This window comes from Nematolebias whitei, chromosome 18, assembly GCF_014905685.2.
Source record: "Nematolebias whitei isolate Nwh7 chromosome 18, NemWhi1, whole genome shotgun sequence".
Taxonomy (NCBI): Eukaryota; Metazoa; Chordata; class Actinopteri; order Cyprinodontiformes; family Rivulidae; genus Nematolebias; species Nematolebias whitei.
The window spans coordinates 33,199,681-33,213,033 of record NC_056515.1 but is presented as its reverse complement, the minus strand read 5'-3'; the positions used below and the strand labels follow the sequence as shown (position 1 = coordinate 33,213,033).

At 37.4% G+C, this 13,353-nt stretch overlaps 1 protein-coding gene across 1 annotated transcript in view; it reads left to right on the top strand.

Moving 5' to 3' along the window:
• The window catches only part of LOC119424561 (matrix metalloproteinase-17), a 29,943-nt gene extending 17,892 nt beyond the window's left edge, over positions 1–12,051 (top strand). The window contains exons 2-3 of the mRNA XM_037692048.1: positions 11,640–11,772; positions 11,915–12,051. Coding sequence (XP_037547976.1) covers positions 11,640–11,772; positions 11,915–12,051 — 270 coding nt within the window. The remainder of the gene's footprint in view (positions 1–11,639; positions 11,773–11,914) is intronic.
• The last annotated feature ends 1,302 nt before the right edge of the window (positions 12,052–13,353 follow it).

The following is a 13,353-nucleotide window of genomic DNA, read 5'->3' as shown; positions in this document are numbered from 1 at the left end:
CTCTTATTGTGGTCTCTTTTTCACTAAAAAACCTGGCTTCAATTCAACGCATCGAATCGGAAAAAAAAAAAAAAAAAAAAAAGCTTTGCCATAATCTGTCAGTGCAGAAAGTGCAGTGCAAACCAAAAGTACACAAGAGAGGCATTGAGTGATGCCAGGGGTCTCGTGCACGACGGCAGAGGATGTGTACAATTTAAATGAGGAAAATTTATATATATATGTCCATAAGAACTGACTTTGAAAATTGTCCATTTTATGTTTTCCCCTAATGGTGAAGACATGGGGATATACAATTCAATTCAGTTTATTCATATAGCACCAAGTCACAACAGAAGGACTAATCTCAGGGCACTGAACAAAAACATTCATATATATATATATATAATAAGATAATAACATTAATTATCTGAGGAGGAGACTGCTTTGAGTTTAACTTCATCGCATACTCTCATCTTGAGCAAGCTAAAGGCGACAGTGGAAAGGAAAAACTCCATCATAAGGAAGAAACCTTTAGCAGAATCAGGCTCAGGACAAGCGGTCATCTGCTTCAACTGGCTGGGTTTGAGAGGAACAGATACACAATGGCAGGTCAAGAATCACATGTTAAGATAGAAATAGTATCAAATGAAAACTATTCGTAAGAAATTAGGTCAATTTTTCCTCCAGTTAGTCTAAGTTTATGGCATCATAATAAGCCAACCCTAACTATAGGATTTATCAAAAAGGAAAGTCTTAATCCCAGTCTTAAAACTGGACAATGTGTCAGCCTCACGGACAGAAACCGGAAGTTTGTTCTACTAGAGAGGAGCCTGATAACTGAAAGCTCTTCCTCCCATTCTGCTTTTGGAAACTCTAGGAACCGCAAGTAAGCCTGCAGTCTGATAGCGAACTGCTCTGTTATAAGAAAATATGGAACAATAAGATCTGTAATATAAGATGGAGCTAGGTTGTTGAGAGCTTTGTAGGTTAGAAGGAATATTTTGAATTCTATGAAATGAATTCTTTACATCAAGGGGATGATTGTTGTCACTAGCCGTTTACGTCAACTTTCTCTTTAAAGGCTATGGATACCTCGCTAACTCGTTTATATCGCATACAAGTTGGGCATGCTGTACTTGAATATCTAACTTGTCACACAGAAGTTCCTATTGACTGACACAAAGTTATGGTGAGTTTGTTCTTGCGAGTACTTTTACAGCCTTTTTTGTACCTTCATCTTCCAGGGACGCTGACTAGATGTTATTGAATCCTTGTGTCCTTGAGTCTCCTGGGTTTCCTCAGTGTCATGCTGCATTACCACCCACAGAGAGATGACTCTCAAAGAAGGGTTGAGGCTTTTTCCCCTCAGTGGAGCCTCTGACATATACGTCTGTTTAATGAAATCCAGTTATAACGGGTTATTCTAACTGTCTCCATCAGTTTGTTTATCCTTAATCTCTTGCAATTTTGTTTTTGGTTTCCGTTCTGCTTTATTGTCTTTTAGTACCAAGCCAAGTTTAAAAACCCAAATTTCTTCAAATAACCATAATGCCTGCCCCATTGTGACATGAAAATGTTTGAAGGTTGGCTCTGTAACAATGCTACTGTGATGAATCAGTTTTCGCTTTGCGCACATGGATTAAACTTCACCGGCAAGGACTTACATTCTGTCTTCCGCTGTAAAATGTCGATTAAACTTAAACTTGAGTTGTAGTAACTGGCGTAGTAATCTATTGGTTCGTTAAGTACATTTTCGTACTTTAATGCGCTTTGGATGAAAACATGCACCGTTTGAAGGACATGCTTATGTTTTAAGATGCAGTGGTGCATCTATGTTTCAGAATGAGAAAACTATAAATAAGCCTTTATGCAAAGAATATTTTTCAGCAAGCTAATGATTACTAATGTTTACACAATATTTAAAATATGATCTAAATTAAGCCATGGTTCTTTAAAAGTTGTCCACATTTTCTCTTTATTCGTGGGCTAACATTTCACTTTTCTTTCTCATTCATCTATTTTTGCTGACCTCGTTTATATCTGTTGCATTCCTTTGCACCTTACATTTCCTTCCTTGTCTTTGTTGTTGCCTCTGTATTGCTTCTTGTCATTTTTATCTTGACATCTCTTTCTCGTCACCTTCCTCCTTGCATGTTGTGGGAAAACACGAGGGTGGAGTCCCGCCACTCCCTGGAGAACCGGCTGTCTACTAAGCCATGGATTACAGACATATTTTTAATCCTCATCACATCCTCACACACATACAAGTATGCAAGTTAGAACATTTTTTTTCCAAACTGTCAAAGAAACAACATGCATAAATCCAACTGCAAGGTGTGAAAATAAACTTGTCCATCAGAATGTATTACATTCTGTCAACTTGGGTTAAATTAAATGCACTTTGAGTTTGCAGAAAAAGCAAAACACTTCCTGGAGTGTAGTGATGGAGTGTTTCAACAGGATGGTGCATGGGCCATCTGCTTGCAGAATAGTGCAGGGAAATATCACTGAACACCATTGTATGACATCCATATCTCCATTCTTTAGTACATTTCCTGTTCATCACATGCAGTGAAATTAGACATTATTCTAAGTGAAGATGAGGGTTTTTTTTCCGTAATGTATTAATGAGAAATTAACAGTTCTTCTGTAGCGTATTTCAGTAATGCATCAGCTTGTGTTGAGATTTTATTTTGTAAATGACAACCCAACCATACATACAGTATGTAGTAGTAGTAGTAAAAAAGTAGTATGTAAAAAACAGTATTGTGCTGCAAAATCCATTTTGTCAACTTCCACATTTCTCCTCTAGAAAATGTTCAAATTTAAAAAAATAAAAAATGTATGTATTCCCACTAAAGCTTACATAATGTATCCTTTTATTGCTTACGCCTACTTATTAGGAAGGCTTTGTCACACAGTAAATCAGCAGTGGTGCTCTGTGCCATATTTACAAGTCTTTTTACAAATATTGTATTCTACAGCATCAAATCATTAAATAAAGCTTGTTTTTTTATGATAACACCTGCGTTTTCAATAGAAATGTTCAAATAGATCATTTCCCCTTAAAACTAAAACTGATTTGTGCAGATGTGTTTTTTCTTCTCATGATGTAATTAATCATTTTAGTGCAAGTGATATCTTTTTACAATAAAAAAAGAGCTATTTCAGTTAGAAAACTGAAGGCACCGTATTTAAAGTGAAACGATTTTCTAGCATTGTGTCATGGACATAACCAAACTTTTATAATGTTTATATTAGTTGTCATTAACTGTAAAGTTGAATTTGTTCAATATACTGCACCTTTCTAAGAATATGAACACCGGGTACACAATTTCAATCGCATCCATTTTCGACTGAAACCATGGATTAAACCATTTAAATAAATAACGCATCAAATTGTATGAAAGGATTTGCTAAAGAGATATATGCTTTCTCTTATCCGTTGGTGTTTTAAACATTTTAAGGCCAGAGAGAGATGAGAACTAAAGTAACTGAGATCAGACTTTCCTCTAGCTTTTATTTTCAGGCAGGAGCAAGAGCTCAGCACGCCAGCATGGCCTTTTGAAAGTGAGATTTGGTCATCAAATCAACAGTCGTCACGACTCCAACCAGCACTGAGTCACCGACTCCATTTCAACAGTGGCACATGGCAACCCCAAGTTCTGCCTCCAATACAATACACCTCTTGGTTTGCTTTTCAATTTTGTGTGTAGTGATCAGTCTATCAGTCATTGCTCTTCGCGTTGAACTTCAATCGAGCTTTTAATTATGAATAAACATTCAGGGGAAACATACATTAAAGAAAAGACGTTATCTGGTATCGTCTCTATTTCCTCTCTGATTTAGTTTATCATCCAGCCTGCATGTCACCAAGTTTCAATCTCACCTTCTTTGATTGCATCTGTTCGTAGAAGTGAGACTTCCTTAAATTGTGTTTACATCATGTCTACAGATTGGCTTCACAAGCTTCTCGGTCAAACGCCCTTAAGCAAGCTTGTGTTCTTTGGATCCTCCAGTTTTCCCGCTGTAATACATGAAGTAAACCACCTCTTGGGATAAACTGCTGATAGATTTAAAAGCAACTTCTTTCAGACGCTTTGAATGATGACAGCACCTTTGAATCTGCTGCACGTTTATGGATGTTCTGATGAGAGTCTTTTCAAAGACGCTCTCATTGGAGAACAGGTCAATGTCTCTTTTTGGCTCTTAAACATACTTTTTTTTTAAAGATGAAAAATATAGCTTTTACATTAACAAAAAAAGAATAAGATATCTGTATAGTCCAAGCTGTTTTTAATTAAAAAAAAAAAAAATCAATCTGTGCTCTTTTATTTAAATATTTTTGTTTGAGTTGATTTTGATCTATTTTCTTAGATCTTACAACCCAGATGGTGGAGCTGACTAGAGTTATCTGGTCGGAATTGAAATTTAAAATTAGGGTGTAAAATTTTGATTTTGTTGGCTTTTATGTGAAAACGTTAAGGGAATAATTTGCAGCATGCAGAAGTTGTGGAAACAAAATGACACCACATAAAAATGAAAACGCAAAAGTGCATTTATTTGCCAGGGATTTGAAAATACTGTTGTGAATGAACAAACATTCAGATTACATGAAGCAGATATTAATTACTTGCCAAACTTAATAAACAGAATGATGCTTTAGGTTACAAATTTAGGTTTAAGAAGTTAGTATTATTTAATTTTTTAAAAAAGCATGTTTTCAACTGTTAAACACAGGGGTGGACTAATCGTAGTTGGAGCTTAAATGTAAGCATTTGATTCCTATAGATGTTATTAAATAGGAACAAAATGTGGATGTAGAATCATACATCTGTTCTGAATTTGAAGGTGAAATAAAGAATGGCTTCAGCATCAGGATCTCGATCCAAACCACAGCTTTAAATCCACGGTCGACTTCTTCGAGATGTATAAGGTTGAGGCTTTTCTCTGGCGCTCAGAATCAAAGCGTCATCAACATTCTGTGGGTACAACTCATGAAAGTGAAGGATAACAGCCCTCAAATCTCAGATATAGACTTTTAGCTGGCTGCAAAAAAAAAAAAAAAAGTTTTGCAAGCAACAGAAATAATTGAGTAATCTTACTTAAAGTGTTAAAGAGATGTATGATTCTTAACGTTATGCCTCTTGGCCACTTGTGCAGATTGTGCAATAAGCAAGAGTGCTATCTTGCTCTCATTAAGTGAATTAAGCTTTTTTTGTTTTCGCTTTCTTTTGGTTTTCTGCAGCCAGAGCTTCTCTGTATTTGGTGCATCTTTTGAGTATTCTTACGAAATTTGTTCCAGACTACCTAATCTAATCTTCACTTTAATCCATACGAGGCTTTGCTGGCATGTAATGAAACTGTCAGTTCAGGTTGCCATGAATTTCTGCACGAAAGGTGAAGCCATAGACTCCGACATTGATCCAAATGCTTAAATGACTGATTATTGAGCGTATAAGGTGATATTTCAAAACTTTTTTTTTTAAAATAGCGGTGACTTTTAGAAGACGACCAATCTTTCTTCTACCTCATATAGCTCCATAACCTTTCAAAAGACTAAAGAGTGGGTGACAGATCCCACCTCATGCTCAAGGTATTAGGGAACAATGTAAACACTATAATGGAGTGAGCTACTTTGTGACCTCTTGAGAGTCAGCAAGGTCACGGGGTTAAATGCCTCCCTGTGAGTCATTTCCTGCCATGAGGGGGGGACGATGCAGAGACTCAGCAGCTGCTCATCAGGGCTAAACAGGAAGGTATTGTGAGACAGCAGAGATCACACACGCTGATGTAAAACTGACTTGGGACTATGGTTTTGTGCTGATGAGAGTCACACAACTCATTATGTATGTGTCTGTTGGTTGTCAGGCTTACAATACAGAAAAAAAAGGATATGATGCCAAGAGCCCAATATGGGTAACTGACATTTGGAGAATGATACTACTATAGTCTGGTGATCTACAAACTGAAGGAGGGTGCAGTGTGTTTATAATATAAGGATCCTTTTAGATTTGCTAACATGGCATGTCCTAGTTTCCATTAGCAGGTCAGAGCTTAAAAGTTCAGCCTTTTTTTTTTTTTTTTGTCTAGTTTACACCAAAAGAGCTTTTTTTGTTTTCTTCAACTTTTCATTTCAGCAGTGCTAGGGGTTTCAATTAAAGTGAATGAAAGATGAGCGAATGTTTGCAGAAGCTGGTGCAAGTGGGGAAATGCCTTAGAGCTGCCCAGTGTGCACAGCAACCACATCTGGAAAGTCAAGTTGAGGAGCTAGGTGTATTAAGTTTGTTTGCATCCAGTTTTGTTGCAGAAAAGTTCCCCTGTTGTCACAGAAGTGTCTGAATTGTTGACCTTATTCTTCGTTTAAACCAGGTCACTTCCATATTGTGGAAACTGGGGAGTATCAGTGCTAGCCTCAGTCCCACTGTGTCCATTGGAGCTGTTAGCTTTGTCACTCATAACATTGTCAAACACTGTTTCAGGCAATATTGCTAAAATATTGACCATGAGTTGTACAACATGCAAGGAAAGAATGGAGCAGTGATCAATGGGACTGCACCGGCTCCATGTACATTTTAGGATTCATTTTAAAATTATTGCTTTGGCTTAAAATATTAGCTCTTAATGGCCTTGCCTGACTGAGCTGCTTCATCCCTACACACCCTCTCGTCTCTCAGGTCAGCTGATCAGCTGCTCCTGAGTGCACTGAAGTGTAAGCTCAGCGAACACAATGCTTTTGCTGTGGCAGCTCCTAAATTATGAAATGACCTTCCCTTCAACATCAGACCAGCCTCTTCCCTGTCTGTTTTGAAATCCCTTCTTAAAACCCATCTCTTCTCTCTGGCATTTGACACCATCTGTAATGTTGACTTTACTTAACTTTTGACCAATTGTTTGATTGTTTTATTAGGTGTACAGGGCCTCTGGGTGTTTAACAGTCTCTATAAATAAAGCTGGTATGGTATGGTATGGTATGGTATGGTATGGTATGGTGGAGAAGAGGCATGGTATGATGGGAATGGTGGCGCAAAGATTAGAGAAGATGGGCCAGTGATCGGAAAGTCGCAGCTTCAACCCCCACCCCCCCCCACCCCATATTGACAATGTCAAAATGTAGGTGGAAAAGGTGAAACACCCACACCTGCCTCCACCCTCATTTACCCCATTCTGAGCCCTTGAGCAAGGCCCTTAACCCCCATCATCTGCTCCCAAAAACAGGTCTCTCTTGAAAATGAGTTATCGTGACTCAATTAGACTACCTGTATGAACAAAGGGTAAATAAAATAAAAATAAACAAATGGTATGGTATGGTATGGTATGGTATGGTAGAGAACAAAATTTCAATTTAAAGTATGTTAAACAACTTGGTCTGTTCTAAAAAAGTTAAGTCTGGTTCTCTGGACATTCAAAAAACAAAACAAACAAACAAAAAAAAGTAGAAATGTTTTGTCTTTTATCCAAAAGATTTCTTCAGACTTACTTTTACTAAAAGCATTAAATGTAAAATGTTGACCAAAACAGCTGCTTGTGCTCGTGTTTATTAATTGATTAAATGGAAAACTAACAGAACAACACTTCTTTTCTGAAAAGTTTGAGTTTACTATCAGGCGGCTACGCGGCAGGTGATGAGTGAGTGGTTTGCTTGGTTTGTTACAATTTTCTAATTTGCTGGGACACATTATTTAGTTCATAGCATTTGTTGTTTCAAATAGAATTAAAACTACACATTGCAGCTACAAACCAGTAAGTTTGTAACTCACTGTTTAAACAGCTGATCAGGACAGATGCTGTGTAGCATGTAGCATTTAGCATTTAGTGGTCTGTGTTGCATGTTTTAATTGTCATGTTGAATAACAATCATCTTACCACTTCAAATGACATGCTTCTATTTTTTTGTATTTTTACTGCATTAAACAAGAATATTGCACAAAAGCATGACATGTAAAGTTCCTGTTAATAGCTGAAAATGCCCCCTGCTGAGAAAAAGCACAGCCTTTTTGAGCAGTTTCTAGCAATAATAATGTCTCTTCAGTTAAATTTGCAAGCAAACTGCAGATCAACACATGTGGCTGCTAAGGCCTTGTGCTTTAATTGTCAGGACATGTGGATGATGGGTTGTTGGACACAGCCAAATATGAAGAAGGCAGTTTCAGAAACTCTGCGATACTCTTTAATAACTGAACTTAACAGAGGAACTGAGAACACAACAGAATGTGAAGAATAAAACAGACCATCTAACGAAGACTGAATAAAATTAAGGAGCATGTGTACCCTTGAACAGTGGGGCCAGGATAGCTTGGGGTCAGTACCAGCCTTGTTGGCTGTGGATTGGAGCACATGTTGCATCAGGAATAACAAATTGACAAATTATCTGTGAGAATACTCTCACTTTGATGAAAAGAAGGGAGCAGCCAAAAGAAAAATAACACATGTCCCCAATAAGGTGATTATTTCATGACACCGGTTGTGCTATATATGATTACTGATGGTGATGATAAGGGACAGCAATGGAGATAAAATAAAGCACCAACTATGAGCCAAATGAAACATCTAAAATGCCAACAATCATAGAAGTAGATTAAAAATAATTTAAAAACTACAGGAAAAAATAAACGGTGACACTAATAAATGTGAGATTGTTTGATCACCGGTAATGCTAATCCTAATGTTTGTTTTTCCTGTTATTTGTCTATTATCATATAATAAATATATTGTTTTAGAGAAAGATCTCGACCTCAAAATGTTTGTAGATGAGAAAAACAAGTCTTTTTGAAACTTTATCTGCACTCGTGAAAGATTCAAGGCTCTCCAGACCATTATTTTTCAATAACGTTGAAAAAAAAAAGTACTTTGTGATCAATCTGCAAAATATTTTCCATTAAAATCACTCACTTTCCCTTTCCTATCTCTCCTCAGACTCATACTGAATTTGAATGTCAGCTGCTTCCTGTTTTTTGGAAAAAAAAAAAAAAAGAAGAAGAACCAGAACAAACACTAATGACTGATGCATCAGCAGTTCATTAATCACTGTCTCACGTATGAGGGCTGATTTTTCGATTTCAATCCCTTCTTTTTCTCGACATGAACAAGCTGCTCTGTTGTGAGGAGACAATGAGCAGTTGTCCCACTTTGTTTTCTCTGTTCGCAGCTATTTAATTAGGCTACGTCTCGGTCATTTCTCTGTGTCACACAGCACTGCCTCCCATCTCCAACAAGCTCTACACATGAATACTATAAATACACAACAGCATAATGTCTTATCAATACCCCACTGGAAAATATATTGTCACTATTAGGAGTGGGCCCACTTGATCTGAATATTAAATGCTTGCTCCTTCAGGGCTGTTTATAGACTCTTTATATCTGAGTACCTTTGGTTTGTCATTGAATATTAAAATTAGAAGTGTTTTACTTTGTATCAAAAGATTACAGGGACTAGTGTTGAGGATTATAGAGGGAGGTAAATTATCCTTCGCATGCACAGTCTGTTACAGAGATGTCAGGCCTTATAATAACTTTTTCATGCTTCAATTATGGCTGCGAGTTTGTGAAATGCAGAATATGTGTGCAATGTGTGTGTGTGACGAGATAATTTAGGGTTGCTATTCATGGTGTCTGTAACGTGAATGAAAAAAAATAAAATCAACTTTAGTGTTCCAATAATCGTTTTTTAAGTGCTGTTGCTTTTCCAAATTTGTCTCATCAAAGGGAGATTGAAGGAAGTTTACGATTAGACGTCTTCAAAGTTCATGCTCAATCATCCTACAAAATCCAATAATGCTCAGTCAGGTCATCTGCACGGTTTCTTTATCTTTTTATTTTTTATTTTTTTGTGGAAAGACATTTCGCCCTCTATCCGGAGGACTTCATCAGTCTGAGGAGTCCCAAGTAAACTGTTTCCCCACTAAACTCCTTAAGTGGACCAACCAGTTTGCTGGAGATAAGATGGTTTCTGGGGGTTGTTCTGTCCCCCGTTGACTCCTCCCAGGCAGGTAACAACAACCAAAGTGGTTCAAGACATCAAAGTTCATGCTCATTCATCCAGGTACAAAATCCAATAATTGTCAATCAGGTCTTCTGGACAGTTTCATTTTTGTGGAAAGACGTTTCGCCCTCTATCCAGAGGGCTTCTTCAGTCTGAGGAGGCCCAAGTACATTGTTTTCCCACTAAGCAGTACACTCCATCAGGGTCTTTGGTTCACTTTTCACAGCATCTTTCCTGAAAACTTTGACATCAACTGTTAGATTCAACCCTGTTTCTCTTATATGTCTTATACATTTATGGACATAAACTCAGAAATTCTTTTTTTGACTTGTGCCATATTATCTTTTGGACTCAGCTAATCAACTGAACCATAGCTATACGTCAATGATTTTTATACAAAATGAGCTAAACTTTGGCTGATAGTCATTCACAACCCACAGTCCAAGTGCAAATAGATCATACAAGATCAATCCAAATCACGAGATAATGCATAAAGTTATTATCAGGGTTTGACCAAAACAGTTAATATTTTGTTGCCATCAGAATTTTTTTAAAGTTGATAGTTGGTTTTCTCATAGCTGATAACTTGCTTTACTAGAGATTAATACATTTGTGGAATTTTGTGATTATTCCGCTGTAAAAGGCCACAATCGGCATGAAAGCCTGGTAAAAATAGGTCATATGAAACTGCGTCCACAAAAGACCTACAAGACTGTTTGTTTCGTGAGGAAACTATCACAATCTCATGTGGAATCTGTTGATCGTTTTTAATGCTTTTAAATTATTTGGCATTTCCCACTTACCCTTGGTGTCTCATTCCTTCTGCTAATAGCTGTTTGTCATCTACAGCAATATTCCATTCCCTTGTAACTTTTTACCAAGCCCTCTAGAAAGATCCCAAAACAATCAGGAGCCACTGTGCCTCAGTGAAGCCAACGCTGTTCAGTAAATGGGTCGTCATTACGTACGGGGAGCCTTGCTATTGATCTATGTCACTTACCTCTGATGAGCGCTGATCATAACCCTATTTAAAATCGGCCTTTGTGAATTAGCTGTCAGATCATGGCAGTGGAGGAGAAGGGGTCTGTGGCACAGCTGAGACAAATAAAAAGGCAAAGGAAAGGCGGGAACAAGAACACTGGAGTATCCTGATGCATGCTCAATAATCCAGGTAGAAAAATCCAAAAAAGTTCAATCTGGTCCTCTGGACATTCAAAAAAACAAAAAACAAAACAAAGCAAAAAAATCTAGAAACGTTTCGTCTCTCATCCAAGAGACTTCCTCAGTCTGAGGTGCTGTTTTCAGCTCAGTCTCTTAAATAGCACCTTCACAGAGTGGATCAACTGGATCAAGAACACTGGAGCTTCCAATGGAGAATCACATAAATAAATAAATAAAAACAATAAGAATTAGAAAGAAAGAAAAAGACAAATGCATCATCCCCATGTGAATGTCTTCCAATACTGTGATTGCCTGGCATGTTATTAAAATGTACTGTATATATGAGGAGTGTTGCAGCTGAGAATGATGAGAATGTATGAACGTAGCAACAAGGAATCCACAAACAGAACACAGAGGTGTCTGCGCTTATATGCAGCTTTAGAATACTCCAAGTCCTTCAGATGCCTCAATGATCGCTGCTGAACTGTGTCTCTACTGTTTATTTCCCTTGCAGGACTGGCTGAGTAAGTTCGGCTACCTCCCACCCCCTGACCCAGTGACTGGCCAGCTGCAGACCAAGGAGGCCCTGACCAAAGCCATCAAAGCCATGCAGAGGTTTGGAGGGTTAAAGGAGACTGGAGTTTTAGGTATTTGTCCATTTTTAAGTGGAGCATGTGACCTACTTTATTTATTTATGTATTGCTCAGTTGAGTCAAAATATAATGAGGAACTAATGAGAGTTCTGGCCTAGAATGTTAAAGTTGAGTCAGCACCCTCTTTGCATTACAGACCAAGCCACTTTGGGACTAATGAAAACACCAAGATGTTCGCTGCCAGATGTGTCTCAAGCTGAGGCGACGAAACGCAGGAAAAGAAGTCTGATTCCTCCAAATAAATGGAATAAGAGGCATCTTTCCTGGAGGTAGGAACCACCAACAAATGATGTGCATCTTGATGCAACTCAGAGTTGTGCATCATCTGATAACGTAAAGTGAATTAAATCAATTCAAGCTCCCATTTTAATTTAAAAAATATAAAAAAAAATGTTTTTTAATAAAAGGAAAACTGCATTTTTTTTTTTTTTTTATTAATCTCATTGCTTGCTCTCCTCTATCATTTTGATTTAATGATGCAGCTCAGGGAAGGAGTCACTTCTTATTGTAGCTATTTCATTTCTTATTTACTGATATTTTGTCTGACGTCTTGGGCAGACCACCTTTCTAAAAGAGATCTTGAGCTCAGCTGTTTTCTTTTTTTATCTTGTCAAACAAATGTAATGAAGTGAAGGTCATGAAATGTCAGTTTGGTTGACCTAAAAGTTTTTGGTCACTATTTTTGTTTAAACAAAGTACCACTCGACGAACAGAAGTCTCAGTTCAGTTTCAGTGTATCACATCATTCTCACACGTCAACAACAATGTGTCAGTCCCAACACACCACCCCTCATCTCAGCGTCGTTTCATTGAGTTAATTAATTAACTTTTCCTTGTGCTCAAATCTTCACTTAGATACGTTCCGGCTCTAATGAAGGACGCTTCATTCCTGTGAGACTCTGACCAATTTAAGGAATTCTCTGTTAATTCATCCTAGTTTATCTTAAACTAATTTCCCAATTCCAGTGGACTCAAATGGTGACGCAAAGCTAAAATATAACGTAGCTAAAGTCACAGATCCCCCTGCAGGGTAATTATTCTGTTTTCATTGTGGAACCTAATTCCAAACTGAATTAGTTATAGCTAAATTCACTCATTAGAAAGCCCATTCATTCAGTCGTATAACCAGTTTAATACCACCAGTTCCTCAAACACTGACAATTTAGAGAAATAGTTTGGAGAAAGAGTTTATTTTTAAGGCGATTGACAAAATAATGGTAAAGGCAGGATCTCACTAGGCTGGTATTTTTGGAAACTAATTGGTGACTCAAACTTGACTTAATATTGTAAAAATGCAATATTTTTCCACTGCAGTCTCACTAAATTCTGGGTGTTTGCTAACAAACAACCAGTGAGCAGTGCAGCCACATTTTAAGTAGCCACATGTTAAAAATTGTTGTTTGTTTTTATATGTAAGGGTTACATAACTGTGTTCAAAGCTGTTCATAGTATTTCACTACCCACTTTGACCCACATCATCCCCAATTTAACAGCTGCTCAAAAACTAAGCGTTAATTTCCTGGAATACACTGAAATGAAGATACGTAGATTTAGACCAACTAGTCAAAATACGTT